The 21,490-nt window shown below is 42.5% G+C and overlaps 1 protein-coding gene across 4 annotated transcripts in view; it reads right to left on the reverse strand.

Moving 5' to 3' along the window:
* NCOA5 (nuclear receptor coactivator 5) overlaps nt 1–18,249 on the reverse strand; it is a 62,582-nt gene extending 44,333 nt beyond the window's left edge. The window contains exons 1-6 of one of the 4 annotated variants that reach the window (XM_069243527.1): nt 18,106–18,245; nt 9,339–9,522; nt 8,297–8,404; nt 6,781–6,850; nt 3,767–3,950; nt 3,573–3,736 (exon numbers count right to left, since the gene is read on the reverse strand). In XM_069243527.1, coding sequence (XP_069099628.1) covers nt 3,573–3,736; nt 3,767–3,950; nt 6,781–6,850; nt 8,297–8,404; nt 9,339–9,498 — 686 coding nt within the window. In that variant the 5' untranslated portion in view covers nt 9,499–9,522; nt 18,106–18,245. Of the gene's footprint in view, nt 1–3,572; nt 3,951–6,780; nt 6,851–8,296; nt 8,405–9,338; nt 9,523–18,105 lie in introns of all 4 variants that reach the window. The other 3 variants (XM_069243526.1, XM_069243529.1, XM_069243530.1) reach the window with 3 other exon arrangements.
* Nucleotides 18,250–21,490: the final 3,241 nt, after the last annotated feature.

Raw genomic sequence — 21,490 nt, forward strand, 5'->3', positions numbered from 1 at the left:
CGAGCCTCTGTGCTCATCTTGACCGGAAGGATCTGCAGGCCTCGCAATTTTCTTCCTGATGGAACAGGGGTCAGGCAGAAATTACGGACAAGGTATTGGTCTGTATAAGGGAATTTAGCGTGGCACTGACGACAGAATCGGAATGGAGTCTGATCCATGAGGCGTCCATGCGGTCGGTCCAACCAGGCCAGAGTTGGGCGCGCTCCCCCGAAGGGCAAATAGAGATGTTGGTTCCGACGGTACCGAAGTGTCGACAGAAGGTGTGACGAGATCGAAACAATACCGACAAGAACTGAAGCGTTTAAGGTTTTCCGAATCAAACTATCGGAGCAAAAGGAAAACACGTCCAAACCCGATGGCGGAAAGAAAACAATCTAACATGGAGTCGATGCCCATGCGCAATGGAGCCGAAGAGGAGTCACTTGATCCTGTGACTCGAAAACACTTCTTCGAAGAAAAACATCTTGTAGCACTCTGAGCCCAACACTAGATGGCAGAAGTATGCATAGCATGTGTATCTGCAGCAACACATGCCATCGAGCTATGGGCTATGGCAATGTTTTATATAATGACTGGAACAATAAAATTACTCATGCTCAACAAAGGATTTGATTGATTAAGTGATATATACTCAAGAAATTCTTCAATGTTATAAAGATGTTTAAGGAAGTCCTCCACCATCTAATCTTTTGGTCCAAGTTTGTGCTGAGCTTTGGTTTATGTTTGTAGCACCTTTTGGTGATTGATTAGGGGGTTGATCCTCTTGACTCGTGAACAACTTGGTCTAAAAGTATGTGTGTATATATATATATATGTATATATATATATATATATATATATATATATACACATATATATATATATATATATCTCTATCTCTCATCTTCATAGATGAATACAGGAACAGCTCAATGTGCCTTGGTCCCAGTATTGATTGTGTGTGTGTGTGTGTATATATATATATATATATATATATATATATATATATATATATATATATATATCTCTGCAAATACATGTTTTTGCTGGAACACATTTCAGAGACGCCTGCAGAGAAACAGGTTTGTCAGTGTAAAAGAAAGCCACCACTCAAGAATGCCACTGAAAATGTTTAACCAGTACTCCGTTAGAGGGAGTATACTTGCGGGAAACACTCAATGCTTTAAAGATTACCATTAACCAATTACTAGGCGGAAGGAAGGAGGGAAAAAAATAATAATTGCAAAAATCCATCACATCCTTAATTGGTTGCAGAAAATGTCAAATAAAACGCAAACAAAGCCATCATCATTACAAGGTGTTTCCCTTGAATGTTTCAACTGCTTCACTTACAAATACTGTGGACCATGCCATTCAGTGGCTAGTTTTCATCTATACAAACAAATAATCCCAGCAGCAAAATATTTAGGCATAAACGATCACAGATGTCTGCTGGAACAATCACTGGGTGATATGCCCGGAATAAAGGCTACAGTACTGCCTGCCACAAAGGTGATCTCCGCTATTGTTGTTTACACTACTTTGCGTCCACCCCAATTGTGTGCAGAAAGCCACCAGAAACGGTGAGCTTGTCTGCAATATATGCGGGGGTGGGTGTGGTGATGACTTTGTGAACTAAGCTAGTTTTGAGGATGGTAAAAGGAGACAATGAAGTGGGGAGAAATGTGATCATAACTCTTCGAGCCCAGTATTACAGGGAGTGCAGAATTATTAGGCAAATGAGTATTTTGACCACATCATCCTCTTTATGCATGTTGTCTTACTCCAAGCTGTATAGGCTCGAACGCCTACTACCAATTAAGCATATTAGGTGATGTGCATCTCTGTAATGAGAAGGGGTGTGGTCTAATGACATCAACACCCTATATCAGGTGTGCATAATTATTAGGCAACTTCCTTTCCTTTGGCAAAATGGGTCAAAAGAAGGACTTGACAGGCTCAGAAAAGTCAAAAATAGTGAGATATCTTGCAGAGGGATGCAGCACTCTTAAAATTGCAAAGCTTCTGAAGCGTGATCATCGAACAATCAAGCGTTTCATTCAAAATAGTCAACAGGGTCGCAAGAAGCGTGTGGAAAAACCAAGGCACAAAATAACTGCCCATGAACTGAGAAAAGTCAAGCGTGCAGCTGCCACGATGCCACTTGCCACCAGTTTGGCCATATTTCAGAGCTGCAACATCACTGGAGTGCCCAAAAGCACAAGGTGTGCAATACTCAGAGACATGGCCAAGGTAAGAAAGGCTGAAAGACGACCACCACTGAACAAGACACACAAGCTGAAACGTCAAGACTGGGCCAAGAAATATCTCAAGACTGATTTTTCTAAGGTTTTATGGACTGATGAAATGAGAGTGAGTCTTGATGGGCCAGATGGATGGGCCTGTGGCTGGATTGGTAAAGGGCAGAGAGCTCCAGTCCGACTCAGACGCCAGCAAGGTGGAGGTGGAGTACTGGTTTGGGCTGGTATCATCAAAGATGAGCTTGTGGGGCCTTTTCGGGTTGAGGATGGAGTCAAGCTCAACTCCCAGTCCTACTGCCAGTTCCTGGAAGACACCTTCTTCAAGCAGTGGTACAGGAAGAAGTCTGCATCCTTCAAGAAAAACATGATTTTCATGCAGGACAATGCTCCATCACACGCGTCCAAGTACTCCACAGCGTGGCTGGCAAGAAAGAGTATAAAATAAGGAAATCTAATGACATGGCCTCCTTGTTCACCTGATCTGAACCCCATTGAGAACCTGTGGTCCATCATCAAATGTGAGATTTACAAGGAGGGAAAACAGTACACCTCTCTGAACAGTGTCTGGGAGGCTGTGGTTGGTGCTGCACGCAATGTTGATGGTGAACAGATCAAAACACTGACAGAATCCATGGATGGCAGGCTTTTGAGTGTCCTTGCAAAGAAAGGTGGCTATATTGGTCACTGATTTGTTTTTGAATGTCAGAAATGTATATTTGTGAATGTTGAGATGTTATATTGGTTTCACTGGTAATAATAAATAATTGAAATGGGTATATATTTTTTTTTGTTAAGTTGCCTAATAATTATGCACAGTAATAGTCACCTGCACACACAGATATCCCCCTAACATAGCTAAAACTAAAAACAACTAAAAACTACTTCCAAAAATATTCAGCTTTGATATTAATGAGTTTTTTGGGTTCATTGAGAACATGGTTGTTGTTCAATAATAAAATTAATCCTCAAAAATACAACTTGCCTAATAATTCTGCACTCCCTGTAAATGAACGACAGCTTGTAGGATTCCCTTGAGGAGTTTGTAAGGTCATGGAGCAGGGTGTTACCAACCTACAGATGCGAGGAAGAGAGCTGAACAACAGTCCTAACTTTTTTTTTAAAGTCCCTCGTCACAACAAACATGCGAGCTTTTAAAACCAACAAATACCAAAAACGTTGAAATTCATTTCAGGAAAGTAATCTTATGTAATACTTACACAGTTAAATGGTAAAGGTGTACCAGTTTAAGTAAAGAAGCAAAGACAGAGAATGAAATGAAACTGCATGACATTCTCAGCCACTTAACACACAATCACGGTATACAAAACATACCTGTAGAGAGGATCAAGTGGCGGCTCTCTCAGATCCCGGTATCTATCAAAAAGTGGGTCTCTCAGATCTTGCAGATCACGCATATCAAGAGGGTTCCTCAGACTTTGCAGGTTCCTCATGTCTCTTATGTCTCTAGGGTCCATTAGGTCTCTGGGATCACGGAGGTCTCGGACATCTCTGGGATCACCACGGAGGTCTCGGACATCTCTGGGATCACCACGGAGGTCTCTGGGATCACCACGGAGGTCTCTGGGATCACCACGGAGGTCTCGGACCTCTCTACCAGCACGATTATCTCTAGCATCTCTTCTTGGGCTGCTACGAAGAGGTGATCGATCTCGTCTTGCATCACGGCCATCTCCAAAGGCATTTGGAGCTCTGAGAAAGCACCAAAAATAAAGATAATTACAAAAGGCAAGAGAATGTCTCCTTTTACATACAGGCACAGACATCAAAGTCAAACCTACCTTTCCTGCCTGACAAAAGGCTTAAGGCAGGATCATCCCACACGGCTGAAAAGTTGACCCAATATAAAGCTATTAACGGACATTACAAAAGATATACAAAATATACCTTTTCTTTACTTTCTTTATGAACAATAGTTAAGTGTAAATAAACTGGTGAAAGTCAAGGTAAATTGGACTACTACTACAGTTGCAACAAAACCAGCGTTTAAAACAGATTCCAAGCCCACATTTGTCAATTATGTGGTTCAAATGGATCGTCAGAATGCGGTCTTGAGCCAATCAGTGTTTACAAGACAGTGTGTAGAAAGAGGATAAAAGCCCAACTACTCCCCCAGCTACACAAAATAAATTGAATGCGCAGCTCATAAAAAACGTTAATTTCAGGACACTCGACATGACGAAGCCGTCCATGGAATGCCCAGTCAGCAAGGACGACTGATTCATTAGCAGTTCTGAAAATCAGTTAGGCAATTGTACCCCTAATATCAGAAAACAGACTTGCCCATCATACTGCACCTGCATACATGACCAAGGATCAACAGGCCTATCAAGATGTATAGGTGTGGACGCACACACAAGTAATTAGCTAAGCCAAAATATTAGATCTAGATTTTAACCCCCAAGACTGATCTCATTACTTTTTAACTGTGTGGCCATGAAATGTAGCTAAGTTACCATTTCAGTACATTTGTCCTATCCACAAGCTCAGGGACCTAGAACCTTAAAACCGGTCCTTATCCTGCATCACAAGGATTTAAAGAAAGTAATTCGGAGGATACGTTGCAGGTTCGACTGCTTTTAGTCACAGGTCTCTGATCACACCGCAAAGGAAGGTATATGGCACCTGAGAATCATTTCGCAATCATAGTTCTGTGAAGACACAAGGCCCTCATGCAAACGATATCAACAATTAGCTCTGGATAGTAGGTCATGTGTAAAAATAAAAAAGCCAAGGGGCATGTGATCATTGCTCGTAACATCGTACCTATGATCGCAGGAGGACTGTAGCATGTCACTTAGAAATCGGTGTTTCATCAGGATGTAAGACTTATACTTTTAAATCGCACCTCCACAAGGAGTAGCGAGTCGTGCAACTGTGAAAACGTGTCTAGGTCACACCAGAAGACGGGGCATTAAGCCCTCACCTCAAAATCTCGCCTGCTATCAGAAGCTTGCAACAGGCAAATGAAAATTGCAGCTTACCTTGTGTATCACAGCAATTACTGACCCTTCACTGAAACCGAGGATTGCAGTGTTTAAATGAGGCCCGGTTAAGATATTAACGCACATTGTATTCCGATCCCCTCCCTTAACGAGTCAAGGGTTCGATACAGAATATCGCAGCGCATAGTTTTCTTCTGTAATTTAAAGGTCCAACGCAGTGTACGGAAGTACGGCCATGCCTAAATTACCGTATGTTCACAAATGGTCAGGGCAGCTCGTCGTTCCTACTAAATTCCTCCTCTCAAAAAAGAACTGCTGGGCAATCTTTAAAAGTTGTGAATTGCAGTACACTTGCAAGTAGATAGTCCACCTTAAATTGCAGGCGTGATGATGTTTGTGGAATGGACTTATTAAACTACATCATGCCATTTCTAAACTATCACAGTCAATTAGGTCTACAGTTTGACCCAATATGTACGCCGTGTAGTTGTTCATAAATGAGCGATCTACAAAAGCGGACATTGCGCTGCCTAAACCAAAACCCAATAAATTGCAATATGCAGCCACAGCCCTTAATGGAAAGTTTTTGTGGAATGTAGTCTTAAGAACTGGGGGAAAAACGTGCGCGAACGGCGACATCTCGAGGTTTAAGTGTAGTTTGATTGTGACCAACGCCCGCCTCAAAGGATAATCGGTGTTCATAATTTAAAATGCATGTTTGAGATTAAATAAAAAAATAAAAAACCTCAAAAAGCATAGAAATCACAAGGGAGCAGTAGAGCCCTGAAGTCTCCATAGGTGCTTCAAAACGGATACAGAAGACAAATCCTATTTTGGGTCGAGTTAAAACTCCAACAGAATATTTAAAAAAAAAAAAAAAAAAAAAAGGCGAAGGGAAACGTCGGTGCAGATGGCGATTTTTACAATGTGGTGCTATCTAGAGAAATATATTGTTAAAGGGAAACCTTCTGCTTTGGCAAAACTGCATCCATATGGGATCTGGCAATTAAGGATAGTGGTATTAAAAAAATGCAGTAACAAGGCTCAGATACTTGCAGGTTTCCTAAAACAGAATCTCGCCAAGTAATGACTGAGATCTTGATTTTATTTTAAAAAACGAGACACTACGGGATTATTAATGTTCAAATGATAATGGAATTTGGAAGACGGTGGCAGCATTCAAAATCTAGTAGGTGCATGTGGAGGTAACATTAGGAGAAATGTCATGCTCTCAGTGGTTCAACACGGATGCCGAATTCCGATCGCTTGGGAGATGCAATTAACAAGGTGGTTACAATCCACAGTGAAGTGATTAGGTTCCAGCGTGTTTCTCCATCAATGTGTTGCCGATACTCACAGCTTAAAAGGGCTATAACCCACGAGGCAAACCGAGTGACGTGGTGTTTTAGTCAGGAGATGTAACCAACCGTTCATCGTCTGTTAATGCCGTCAGTCCACTAGGAATCCCAATAGTTACTGTCAGGTGGGTTGGGAGCGTGGGAAACTTTCTGAAGTCATGGCTAGGTAGGCTGGTATGCCAAACTCCGGCGGCGATTCAGTGCTTCAGGGTACTTTACCTTCGTGCTGGTGGGCTGGACCTGGCAGGAGCCTTAGTCGTATTTCTTCTTTCTGCTGCCATATTAACATCTGAAAAGAACAATCAACCCATCCAATTCAATGCTATGGAAATAAAACAAGATTGTAAAAACATCATTGGGAAAACAGACTTTAAGGAAAGGAACAAATAAAACTCAAGAGGCAAAAGAAACACTCACGCATGGCTGACTTATACTTTTAATTCTACTACTTATAAAAGAAAACATCCATAGACATATGTTTCTTCAGAAGAATTTGATTCCGTTTTCGGAAATCACAGCAGGCAGACATCCTTCCACAATATCTCTATTTTGTAGATGGGGTAAGTTCGCCGAGCAATGCACAACGATGTAAATGAACCAGCATTCAAAAACTCCACTCCTAAATGTATTGTACAGGTGAAGGAAGTTTCACCCACAGGGTTTAAAACATGAGAAGTACCAGTTCTGAGCTTTAAAGCCACTGAATGGAACCGGTGTGATTCCCAAACGTAGAATATATTATTGAGCACCCCTCGTGACAAATTAAACGGCCAAAAAACGTTGTAGCGATAAAAAAAAAAAAGAAGGGGAGGTCCAATAAATTTAGTTACAGAAGTCAGCAGAAAAACAACGCAAGACGCCAGCCGAGATGAATGTAGGCTGATATAAACGTTATGGCTCCAGGCTCCACTATTTTTTTTTTATAAAAAAAAATTACAAAAAATAAAATCAGGGATTTTCGGAACTTTCTTGGAGATCTGCTCTAACGGCAGAAAATGCATGGGGGAGGGGAAGCACCAAGTACCCTCAAGAAAGAAATACCAGCAATGGCACAGTGTAGCATGAGAGGGAAGGAAGGCGTACCTAAATGGAGATCTCTGTGGTGTATTGGCAGGGGGTACTAAGGCATTTACAAACTACCACTGTCGTCCTACTGGAATATCATTTTTATTATAACCGACAGCTTGATTTGTACACATTGGAGGCATTTTTTTTTTTTTTTTTTTAACATGGAGGTATGTATTTCACGATGTGTATAAAAATATGCGACTATAGGTATGCGATAAGGAAGAGTATAACGTATACGTTATTTCATAATAGGGGGTTATAAAATTTGTGATGCTGATAAAAGGGGTAGATTTAGGCCTAGATTTTACGTATTTGCTCTGGTACAGAAACCAATGGATTTAAACATTTGACAACGGCATGGCAGAGTTGAACAGTAGACGAGTGTGTTATTTCTCGACCAAAGCGTTCAAAAATGATTCGAAAAAGCAAAGCGTTGCAAGTAACAGAAAATCTCCAACCAAAATTGTAAAATTCATTTTGGAAAACAAACGGCAAAAAAGTCCCACCGAGATGTGCCACCAGTTAAACGCGCACCGCACACGTGCAATCCGCTTGCACTAAAAAGGGGGAAGCCTAGATATTCTATCCATACGGTCGTATTACATGCGCTCGCAGTCTGCTGTAGTTTTTCAGCGTCTCAAGTCGGGTGTGCACCAATTAGCCTTACCTAATTTATGCCCTTTTATCAGACGACCATTCTCACCCTCCACGGCAGCCTGGGCATCTTCAGGACGGTCAAACTGCACGAACCCAAAGCCACGGAGCATGTTGTGTGCTGGAAAAAGTAACAGCAGGGCAAGAACAGTTATATCTCCAGGACAGCACTGTCCACCCGGCATGTCCCAATCTAAAATGGCCCAAAGTACTGTGCTCATCACAACTGTCCCGAACCAAAAGGGAGCATACAGGCAGCTCGATCGACTACGCAACAGTTGCGATCCATGGTCGGTCTACAGCCAAAGTCAGAAGCAAATAGCCGGCTAATGCGCAGTGTAGTGTGCGGCATGTAGATGTGTGCAAGGTGTCAATAGTTACCTGGTGAGAGATTTGCAAAACTAACTACGTAGAAACATCGGAGGTATTGTTTTGTGTCGATAGAGAGCAATTCATTTTTGGCGAGGTTAGTGGCCAGTGTCTTAACCGGTTCTTGGGGTCTCTCAATCACTCGGTTAAAAATGAGGCACCTGGACATTACCTTTTTAATCGTGTTACTCCATAATTTGTCACGATTCAATTGTAGACAAAATGAAGAGAAAAAAAATGGGAATAAGCAAGGGAGCAGTAATTAGCAGGTTTCATCTAGTGAATTTGGGCCACAGCAGGATGTTCGAAGAAGATGAGTTATGTAGACGTGTGGGTGGACGAGGTGAAGACAGATTTACTTGGCAAAAAAAAAAAAAACACCCACCCACCAAGAGAAGAGAATAAGTCAATACGCACAGAGCTAGCCGTATAATAAACTGATCCAGATGACCCTGTACAAGACGCGCCTTAATTTTCTGAATGTCCTGAGGTTCATTACCCATGCATGTAAGAGTGCAGAGAGGGAAAGGGAAGATAAATGGATTTATAGTCAAATTCACAGGTGTGAGTGACCCTCCAAGTGCCTCATTTTAAGTGACGCAAAACAAACTTTACAAGGTCAACCCATAAGAACAATTGTTATATTGCTTCTTGCTCATAAAAAGACATAAAAATAAAATACTAACCAACGATCTTGCCATATTTGGAAAACATTTCTTCCAACTCTTTGGGAGTCATTTGGAATGTGGGCAAATTGCCGACAAAAATCCTTCTTTCTAAATCCTTGGGTTTATTGCTGATTAGTTTGTCGTTGTCACCTGTCCCCTTGGTTCTTGCAGCAGCCATGTTGCTTTTCCGGTCCAAACGTAACTTCGCAAAAAAGAAAAACGGCCAAGTATATAATTTCATATGCATAAAGAAATGCAGGTAAATTTAAGTGAACGTTATCGCAACTGCAGGCTCAATCAATACGGATTTTGAGCGCCAGAGACCAATCAGCCCAGCGCTATCTGGTGCGCATGCGCAAGAAGTGGTACCAGTATAAGGAATCAGAGTAAACGAGCCGTTTGGTCTAACGGCGGAATCGCAATATTATGCACTTGATGGGCTCAAGCCATAGGATGACTTTAGCCAAGTGCAAAAGACGCAGCAGAAGAATGGGTTATCTCCCCCCCCAAAAAAAAATCGCTTTGAAAACCCACAAATGAATTCCTAAAACGGAGCTGCCGCATTGAGCAATACCATACACAGCAGAGCAAAAACATTTTTGTAAGTGTATTATAAACGCCAATAGAGTGCCCAAAAATGTTTAGTGAAATATTCCCATGTAAATTCCGAAAAGGAAAGGATAAACGATTCCTTAATAAAAAAAATAAAAAAAACACAGAAACTGAGCCTCTCGGTAAAACTAAAATATACAAAAAAAAAAATAATCGCAGAGACGAAGCCAGGAATGTAACATTTATCAATGGGCTGCAGTACAGCTTTCTCATAGTCACGTTTTATCTCGCGAGATTTCTATCGCGAGCGAAGCGCCAATTTTACACTTTATCAGGAGTTGGTCAGCTGTAAGCTACTCCTATAAAGTCTCAAACGCATGTCTATAAAGAAAACATTTGCTTACCTGTAAAATTCGGTTCACATCTTGAGTTGCAGTGATACACGACATCGTAGTCTACAACCAACCAGCTCAGGGTTCAGCATATTGGAAATTGTTTTTGCTTAGTTTCGACATGCATTAAGTGACTCGAGCACATGTTCCCCGAATAGTTACGTGTATTCTTCCACATCGTAATAGTGGTTTGTGTTTAAGGTATTTGGATGCCTCAATGTGCAAATTGTACTGTCTGTCTTCCCCCTCGCGATGATCACGTCAATCTACAACAGAAGCTACTGGCACTTTTAAAAACAAATTACCTCCTAAGTGTTATTGTTCTATAAATTATACATGCAGTACCCCTTTTACTCAAGTGGATACCAAAAAGGTGCTAAAGATGAAGTCTTTGGAACCGCCTTCTGGACGTGTGCTTTTTTTCTCGTACGTCTGGATATGCAATAATGTCTTATGAATGTGTGGATTAGTCTCGGCAAATTCCTTAAGTGTACCATTGTGGCTATCCGTTTGTTTTCTCCTTCCAAAACAAAGCTGAACGCATCTAACCGCCAAGAAACACACCCTTTAGAAAGTGCGTAGGCTCAACGGGCTTCTTTCCGATAGCACAAAGTGCCTCCTTTAAGTTAATAATGTTTTTGTCTCCTGAAATCCTGTTCTCTGCGCAGGGATGTGACAACCACTAAGAATATCATCTTCCACGTAACCCCAGTAGTATGCTTGAGTACAGTGGTTCGAAAAAAGTTATTTTCCCTCAGTATCTTTTTTTAAGTGAGGAGAATGTAAAAAAAAAAAAAAAAAAACTGCTGCTTGGGTCTGTAACTCGGGTGCAGGGCCTTTACAATCTGTATAGCCCGCGGCACGGGGTACAATACAATAAGAACAACTCAGTGGGTAGCTTTAGCCTTATAAGTACTGATTATTCTTTATCACTGTAGCACATTACATTTTTCCTGTGCTAGCCCTTTGTGTACCACGCAGCCGTGTTATGCCCGGTGTGGACATGACTTCGTGAACACGCACGCCCCCACGTCAGTGGTTAGAATATTCTTCGGGATAGGTTTTACCCACTGGCAGATCGGAGGAGTACTGACTACGTCGTCCCTGGAAACCAGTGCCAATACATCCCGTGTACCTAACGTCTAGAGAAGGTAGGTTTAACTAGGGCCTCTGCTTCAGGGAGGCCTGCCTTCTGTTTTGGATGAGAACGTTACCAGGTATGTGTCTAGTGCTAGAAAGAAGTTCTTAAGTTCCAATATCGTACTGGTAGTATTTTGTCGGGATGAGTCTAAGAACTTCCACGAAGGATGCTACAGTCCGTATTATACAAATGGATGCACGTTGACCATGTTTTTTCAACAGGCAGATGTGACAGCCAAGTCAACTTACTGGCAAAACGGGGCGTTTTATAACGCCTAAAAGGATATATAATTGTTTTAAACCAAGGCTTTAAAACCACACACGATAACAATAGTTAGGGAGATGCAATGATAACTATTCAGAGCGTGTATATATGCCCACATACATACCTCCTCACACTTCTGTGGAAAAAGCCACAGGCATCCCCGACAGATGTGTGGTTTAGAAAAAGGGAGTGGAACCTCTCTGCTTTGAGGGTCTTTTGCTTCGGATCTAGCATGTCCTCGAATATTTCCCCAGTTAACTTCGTAGCTCGTCAAAACTGCGGCTGCCAGATAGTTTGTACGATTGGTACCGATGTTTTTAGCTTGTCACATAAGCATGTTTTATTACCAGAAAAGAAGTCTTTGTACTTTGTTTTACAGTTTGTCTTCTGTATATTTTTTTACGCACCTCAAACACTTTTAGGCCGAAAAGACGATTTTCATCAAGTTATACCTGCCAGATGATTAAATGCTGATCTAAGACTGAAAACTAGTGAATCTCTTTCAATCAGTACCAAGGGCGTCTACTGCACAGTGCATTCAAGCACCGACAATAGCTTTCAGTTCTGCAATTATCGTCTGATCGATTTAATTTTTGAGTAACATATTACTCAACAGCCCCCATTCATTCCAGGGATGTCAAACAGACTATTCGTGCTAATTGTCAGCACATTAAATAATTGCGACACCAGGTGGATGTATCTGACCCCAATGCTCTCCTATTCAGTAAGACTATTCGGTCTCCAAGGAACCTCGTATGCGTCAGGTCATAAGGTATTCTTCAAAATACAATTTACGGTGAAGCGTGAAATTCCGCTAAACATTTAGACCAGTGTATCTGGTTTAGGCAGGGTTTTCATTTATGAAGTGTTTAACATGGATAGAAAACGAAACATGGACTTGATATTTTCGGTTCTAGGTTGTGCCTTCACCGGGAACTCTGCTCTTTATCTACCTGCAGGTTATCATTATGGGTTACCTACTCTAAATGGCTGCGTTTATAATAATGTGTTTCGCCTAGAAGCCATGTCTTAGTGGAATGCTCAAACGGTTCCTCAGTCATACAATGCACCTTATTTTTTTCCGACACACCACCCCGCACTGCAACTTGACTGAGCCTTCTACCTTTAGCTCAGACTACGTATGAGGAACGGACATTGATAGTGGGGATATAAATCGTTTACAAATCCCCCAAATCAATGTCTTATTTATTTCATTCAGGATGCAATTGTGAAGGACGAGCTAAAGGTGTTTGTAGTTGGATGTTTGATCAGAGTGTCGTTTTCTGGCTACCTTTTTGTTCAATGTCAACTCTAATATGCCTTACATGACTTATTTGCTCTGTTGGGAGCCCTTAAAGTAGTTCGACTTTTGACTTCCATCAGTGTTCCGGAACTCGATCATACAGATGGATTTTGCTTGTTCCCCTTGAGCCATTCCCCAAAATGTGAGGCCCTATCCCAATAAACGAATTAAAGACAGCGTGATGGTCATCAAAACTTTAAAAGGTTTGTTTCCCAATTTTTGATGCCCCACAATCACTCCTACCATGGAGAGCCTTGACCGAGAAAAGATGCCGAGCCTTTGTAAGAAAACGCCTCTCCTGTAGCTGCGCTTCAACTACTTTCTCGGTTTAATGGTCTTGAAAACACTGATAAATAACGCCTAAACTGATAGTGAAAAAATAAGAAATGGAGTGCAGTCTGTACTCATGCATTGTGGGTATAGAGTTTAGTAACCACAAATCATTTGATGCCCGCCTGACGCTGAAACAAGACTGAACCAAAAGAAACTTCAAAATGACCAAGTCTTCAATGGAAGAGGTATGATACAGAGCATGTCGACATCACAAGCTTTAGTTTAACTAGTTACATGCTCGGCGTCGTAGTACGATCCACATCTACTCCGTAATTTGCATTACTCGAAAAAGTGGTCTAGGGTGAACGTTCAAAGTTACGTTAAGTAACTGAACAAAGCCACACCTGAAGAAAGTGTTGACATGACACCCTTTTTCCCGCTGAATGGTGTACTTGAGTTATTGAAAGAGAGAACAGTTAATTAGATTGTGTGATAATAACCACCAATTGCTGGGCTATACGGAAGCCTAGCCGTAGTGTTCAAACAAAACCTTTAACACTTTGAAAGGAAGCTCCTGAAAGTATTTTCATCCGTAAGTTACGCAATTTTTGAAGCACAAGTAATAGAATAGACTGATAAAACTGCCAGAGTACGTGTTGCATTTTTGCTTTTAGTTACACGACAGGAGGCAAACCCGAACTCTCCTTACTCCTTGGCCAGCATGCCCACACCATTTGGTCCTACAATTCCAAGTGTTAGAACACTCCTTTCCACTCGAATTTCCCGATACTAGAGGGCTTCCCATTAAGAGATGCCAATGCCATTCCTTAGTTATCAACTGATGTTCTATTGGTATTATTCTATCCACATTAATAAGGCTTTTACCACCGACTATCAATTCTCGAAATTCTAAAATGCTGGAACAATTTAAGATATTGATACAAACACACCAAGTTGAAGTGCTAAAACTCCTGAATGGTGCCCACTCTCTGCAGCTGACGGTAGTCTTTCCTTTTCAAGTAGGCAGCCATATAGCCTGCAGTTGCAAGCCCCAGCTGTAACCCACACGTTTAGACTCGTTAGACTGTATATGTAATTAAAAAGGACCCACAGACTCAATGACGTTCTTTGAATAATTAACACGGAAACTCATTTAGGCTACAATTGTCCACTTATAAAGCAAGATATATGCAAAAGCAACAGAATATGGGTTATGACAAGGTGGTATACAAGCTTAAAGTGTACACAGAAACGTCAGACTTACCTAGAACATCTAACATGAACACAGTCAAGCATGTGGCTACAGTTAAAATGTTTGTGCACACAATTGAACTTATGGATAGATCACGTGAACATCTTCCTGTTTAAATATTGCTCCTTATTTATATCTTATGACCGAAAACAACTGATTCAGGTTAGTTTACTTCAACCATAATCACAGATGGCTGCATTACATTTCTTCTTTAATTTAGTACACAATTATAAACATACACTGCATCTTAAAAACAGTCTACTGATGTTCACAAATCCGAAATATCACGTGAGAGCTTCCGAATCACTGAAATTGCAATTGTATCCCATACATTATGTATTCACTCAGTAGTCTGCAAAGTTCTCTTAGGAGCCCTCATAGAACACTCTGGGACGTATTACAGTGCCTGGGGGCGCATGGTCTGCGTGTATCCGCTTTCTGCACGCCCAGTGCACTTTGTTATTCGAGAAGGGGCCGCAGACATGAGTGCAGCCACGTCTATAATACTGAGCTCAATGGTGCACATGCATCACATCATTAGAGGGCGTTCCCTCATGTGCATGCAGCTCCATGCAAATTAGGGAATCACCTTGTGTGCAAGCATGGCCCTAAAAAAGAGCCCTGAAGTTTCTGGGGGTGGCTGATAGAACCCATGAACGCCCCCCAGCCCACCCCGGATATCCCCCGCAGGCTGATAGTTACTCAATGCTCCCGTCTGCAGGTAACTACCTCCTCTTTAAAAGGAAGGCGGGTTGCTTACTGGCATATAGAAACATTGAGCAGCTTTGACGCTGTCACACTGACTACACCGCCCTCCACTGCAATAGATCGCCGCAGTTTGCGCCTCCTTTAAGGTGCACCGTACCACAAACTAGGACAGTGCATCTTATATGTAATACGGGCTATGAGGTACATCCAATATCGCCTATCAAGGATACCGTGCTATTCCTAATAAAGTATGAACACAAACTTTGAGCAATCTCCGTTTGGAGCTCAAAGTTCCATGAGAAAACAAATCGAGGTTCATACCGCCAGCTCTGTGACAAGCGTGATGCGAGATAGCTGAGTTTTGAAAACGTAAAATATCTAATGGTCCACCCAAGTAATGCCTTGATATTATAGTATCGACCCGGTACTTTGCGATGACATCCCTAGCGTGCACATCTGTTGTTTGGGTAACACCAGAACATGTGTGTCCCAAGTACTGGAGGCTACAGGGATCCATGCTTTGCCTGTATTCCAGCAGCTAGAGAGTGGAGAGAGACGAAGTGAGGAGTAAGAGGGATACCTTCTAAAATGCCTTGAGGTTGTTAGAAAGTAACTGCTCAGTCTTCGGACCACTGGCATTTGGTGATGGGTGGGTTTGCAGGCTGTCTAGAGAGATGAGGCCGTTTCAAGGGATGCAGGCCCTTGTACCTGCCCATGATTACTCCTTGAGTTGGGCAGCCAGACAAATGCAGAAACTTCAAAAAACGTTGTTCCTCTGTTGTGGGTGCTCTATACTGCAGACAGCATTACTTGCTATGAGAAGCATCACTCCTCACAATAGTTGTATATAGACAACAGCTTGGGTACACTAGAAAGATCCACCTGACCCAGTTTCACAGCCCCACAGCTAAAAATTGTGCTTAACACGGACTCAAACCACCCTACTTTGTTCTAGTTCAAAATCCTTTACAAACAGGGGAGGGAGTGCTACACGGGCTACTAGGGATTGATGTGTAAAGGAGGGATGGTGTCTGCCTAGCTGCCAGTCTCGCAAGAGTGAGAGGATGGGACATAAAGCACAAACGTATGGCTTGAGTAGCGGTTGGATAACCCATGACATCTGGAAATCTGCCTGCCAAGAGAGGGTCACATCTTACCATATCTACATACATGCCTGGCCAAAATTTAAAGTTATGCTGGCATAATTGTCAGGGATTGCGAGTAATGTTTGTTACACGAAATTCAAAAATAGATGACCAAGTAGAGCAAAAAGCCCTATTAAGGGCAGAGAGATTATTGAAACATTTACTAAGCAGACCACCCAAACTTAAGTCAATATGACTACAAATGCTCCGAAAGAGGGGAAAGGGCGTGTATAAACTATATAAGCATGAAAATATAAAATACTCAACAGGCTCCCTGTGGATATAGGAATACATTTATTACACACAAGGCCTGAGACAGAGTATGACTACCTGAAGACGGTATGCCCAGTGACCACAGTCCTGACCATCCAACAGCTTTCTAAAGAAGGGCACGCTACGGGCCCCACGCTGTCCAAAGACACGACCCACAACTATACTTGTTTTACCGAAAGAGCCTCAAAACTGAAATAGTCTTACTTACCTATACAAGTAAGAAATACTTCGACTTAAAGTTTGTTTAAATGAGGGGCATGCAGGTTGAAGAAATGCTATTGGAATGGGACCCTTCATGACTGGGCTTTATGCCACCTAACGTTCACTAGCAACTAAAGTGAGTGAAAGTAAAGTACTGTGTATATATCAAAGTGTACACTTATGCTTATCGTAATACCCGCAAGGGTAAATTGTACGTTTTGCTAAAGCATTATATGAAATACATTTGAACTTTTGGCGCAAACATTACATTGAGGAAACATACACAGGAACAAAACGTAAAACTGCACTAAAATAGTATTTAAATTAAAACTACAACAGGTCTACCACATGTTTTTGGGCGAGAGCACACAACTCGACGCACAGATGTGCACTCAGACAGGCGGGTGTTACCGACGACTATTCCAATACATGAAACCAATGTAATACACATAATAGAATGCAACTGTGATGTGCTCTGAAGGCGTGTGCAGTGGGCCATGCGTGCCTAATAAGCATGCGCCAAAGAGATCCTTCTCACAGAAGGAATCCCACATCACGATGCATGAGGCCTGGCCCAAACAATAGGGACACTGCGCAATTATTCCACCCCTACACTAATAAAAGCAATCTAATCCCCCGAATCCCGTGGGCCAAACATCAAGAGAGGTAGTTCTAACAGGTTCACTTTCACCCCCATCTCGCAGCTATATGCTTCCCATGAAATGTATCTGGGTACACGGTACCGTTTATTCAATACTCAAATGCCTGGGGGCGTCATCTGCCTTGGAGTAGCCAGTTAAGTATAAAGAGTTCAAATACAGGCCTGCTGGTACACTGCTTGTAACCACGTGTTTAATGAAAGTATAAGGCGAAACTAACCAAAAGGAAGCGGAAGTCTGTTGATGGTCAAAGGCAGACTTAACATGGGCGACCAAACGGAGAGGAAGAAAAATTGTGGGCAGTTAACGCCATTGGCGCTCCACAGCATCAGTAGGCAATGCGTGGCTTCATCTACCAAAGAACGATCTACTTAGACTTCATGTCATTATTACCCCCAAAGGACTACACCACAAAAATCCTAAAACCCCCACGAGCAGATGCCCCACGCTCTGCAAAAGCAGGTCTCGTTCAGGCCGCTGCGCAATGACCATGTATTATAAATAAGACTGCACGGAAGCCAGGCCCACTTCAAAATAAGCAGGCCTGCTGCTATACGTCACGGTCCCAGCCCGCCTTTCTTCCATTCTAGGTACAAAAACGCAGCGCAGCTGAGAGGCTTACCGATTACGGGGCAAAGTAGTTCTCTAGCTAAAGGCAGCGATCTGACGCTGTTCCAACGACGACCTCTAACTCCCCCTCTCTCACTGCCGGCGTCCTACCGTTAGCTGCGAATGGCGGGCAATGGCTGCCAACGCGCACAATGACGCCAGATGCTCGTTCCTGCCGCTTTACGACACATTCACGACCCTCTCAGATGATGCTCTTTACGACACCAAACGTAGACTTCTGCACTGTCTATCGGGACCGCTGACTGGCGGTTGGAAGCACAGCAGCGACTGCGACGTGGCCCCGCCCCCTGCCGCCATTTTAGGACGTTTCTTGCCATAAAACAAGCACCTAGCTAAAAGCAGGAGTTGCGATAACATGGTGGGTAATATGCTTTACGGTTTTTGGTTTCTTTAACCCCTTCGCTGCCGGGCTTTTTCCCTCCCTCAGGTGCCAAGCCTTTTTTTTTTTTTAAAGCTGTTTGGGGCAGTTCACGCTTAAGTCCTCATAACTTTTTGTCCACGTAAGCTACCCACGCCAAATTTACGTCCTTTTTCCTAAACATCCTAGGAATTCTAGAGGTACCTAGACTTTGTGGGTTCCCCTGAAGGAGACCAAGAAAGTAGCCAAAATATATCGAAAATTTCGCTTTAAAAATAGGAAAAAAGGGCTGCAGAAGCAACAAGGGGTTTGTGGGGCTAAAATCACCATTCTTCTCAGCTTTCAGGAACAGGCAGACTTGAATCAGAAAACCAAATTTTTCAACACAATTTTGGCATACCTCATTTTTATGGGCGAGCACAAAGTGCTCTGTCCATTCTGTAATCTCTCTTTGGGCTTGAAACCACGCCCGTGACATGTCAGTCACCTACATTGGCTCGTGTGCTTGCCTTTTAAAAATCCTCTTGCTTTCATTTGTGAAAGGCTTGCATACGTCATGCCTTTTCTGGTGTTTAGGCCACCTACACAGCACCAGTAAAGTACCAAAAATATACAAGGCTCAATGTTTTCAGCCTGGAGTCCGGAGTACTTTATCTGTTTATTTTCCTTGCAGCGCAATCAGGTTGCATTTTACATAGCGCAATCGTGCTGCGTTTTGTTTTGCTTTACAACGCCAATAGCTCGAACTCGAACAAATGTGAGACCCGTTGCATTGAAAATGCTTGTTACTATTTGTTTGTGCTTTTAGCCTCCTTCCAGTTAGTGACAGAAATAGGTGTGAAACCAGTGCTGGATCCAGGAAAGCTAAACATTTCTGAAAAGTAGACACAATTCTGAATTCAGCAAGGGGTCATTTGTGTAGATCCTATAATGTTTTCCTACAGAAAATAACAGCTGAAATAAAACATTTTACTCTAACTTTTTCCTGCAATGTCAGATTTTTTAAAGCAATAAACGGTTACGTCTGCTGGACTCTTCTGGTTGCGGGGATATACAGGGATTGTAGGTTAATCAAGAACCCTAGGTACCCAGACCCAGTAAACAAGCCGCACCTTGCAATGGGTTTTCATTGTATACCGGGTATACAGCAATTCATTTGGTGAAATATAAAGACTAAAAATAGGTATCAAGGAAACCTTTGTATTTCCAAAATGGGCACAAGATAAGGTGTTGGGAAGTGGTTATTTGCACATCTCTGAATTCCGTGGTCCCCATACTAGCATGTGAATTACTGGGAATATCTCAAATAGATGCCTTTTTTACACACTGTCTTACATTTGGAACAAAAAAATGCAGAGAAAGACAAGGGGCAATAACACCTATTCTGCTATTCTGTGTTCCCCCAAGTCTTCCGATAAAAATGGTACCTCACTTGCGTGGGTAGGCCTAATGCCGCGAAAGGAAACGCAACATGGACACATCACATTTTTACATTGAAAACTGATGTTTTTTTTGGAAAGTGCGTAGGTGTGGATTCTGGCCTCTAGCTCAGCCGGCACCTAGGGAAACCTACCAAACCCATGCATTTTTGAAAACTAGACACCTAGGGGAATCCAAGATGGGGTGACTTGTGGAGCCTCACCTGGTTCTGTTACCCAGAATCCTTTGAAAACCTCAACATTTGGCTAAAAAAAAAAAACACTTTTTCCTCACATTTCGGTGACAGAAAGTTCTGGAATCTCAGAGGAGCCACACATTTCCTTCCACCTAGCGTTTCTCTAAGTCTCCCGATAAAAATGGTACCTCACTTGTGTGGGTACTCCTAGTGCCCGCGACAGGAAATGCCCCAAAACACAACATGGACACATCACATTTTCCCAAAGAAAAAAGTGCTGTTACTTGCAAAGTGCCTAGCTGTGGATTTTGGCCTCTAGCTCAGCCGGCACCTAGGGAAACCTACCAAACCTGTGCACATTTTTAAACTAGACACCTAGGGGAATCCAAGATGGGGTGACTTGTGGGGCTCTCACCTGGTTATGTTACCCAGAATCCTTTGAAAACCTCAACATTTGGCTAAAAAAAAACAAAAAACTTTTTCCTCACATTTTGGTGACAGAAAGTTCTGGAATCTCAGAGGAGCCACACATTTCCTTCCACCTAGCGTTTCTCCAAGTCTCCCGATAAAAATGGTACCTCACTTGTGTGGGTACTCCTAGTGCCCGCGACAGGAAATGCCCCAAAACACAACATGGACACATCACATTTTCCCCAAAAAAAAAAGTGCTGTTACTTGCAAAGTGCCTAGCTGTGGATTTTGGCCTCTAGCTCAGCCGGCACCTAGGGAAACCTACCAAACCTGTGCACATTTTTAAACTAGACACCTAGGGGAATCCAAGATGGGGTGACTTGTGGGGCTCTCACCTGGTTATGTTACCCAGAATCCTTTGCAAACCTCAAAATGTGGCCAAAAAAAACCACCTATTGCTCACATTTCCGTGACAAAATTTCTGGAGTCTGAGAGGAGCCTCAAATTTCCTTCTACCCAACGTTCCCCCAAGTCTCCCGATTAAAAATGATACCTCACTTGTGTGGGTGGCCAAAAACCCATAGAGACTGAGGGGATAGCACAGCGAGTTGATAAGCACATATTTTTATTTTGTATATCTTTAGGCTGACTCTGCTTTGGGGACCCACACAATTGAGGTATCATTTTACTTGGGAGACTGAGGGGAACGCTGGGTGGTAGGAAATTTGTGCTGGAGCAGTGATCCTACAAAGAAAAGTGAGGAAATATGCTTTTTTAAGCAAAATTGGAGATTTGCAGAGGAGTCTGGGTAAGAAAATGTTGGGGGATCCACGCAAGCCACACCTCCCTGGACTCCTTGGGCCTGCCTAGTTTAAAAAAAATGCCTGTGTTTGGTAGGTTTCCCTAGATGAAGGCCACACCCAGGACCAAAAACATAGACCCCCCCCACACAGGTAGTTTTGTAATGGATCATTTTGCTGTGTCCACATACTT

Source organism: Pleurodeles waltl, chromosome 7 (assembly GCF_031143425.1).
Source record: "Pleurodeles waltl isolate 20211129_DDA chromosome 7, aPleWal1.hap1.20221129, whole genome shotgun sequence".
Taxonomy (NCBI): domain Eukaryota; kingdom Metazoa; phylum Chordata; class Amphibia; order Caudata; family Salamandridae; genus Pleurodeles; species Pleurodeles waltl.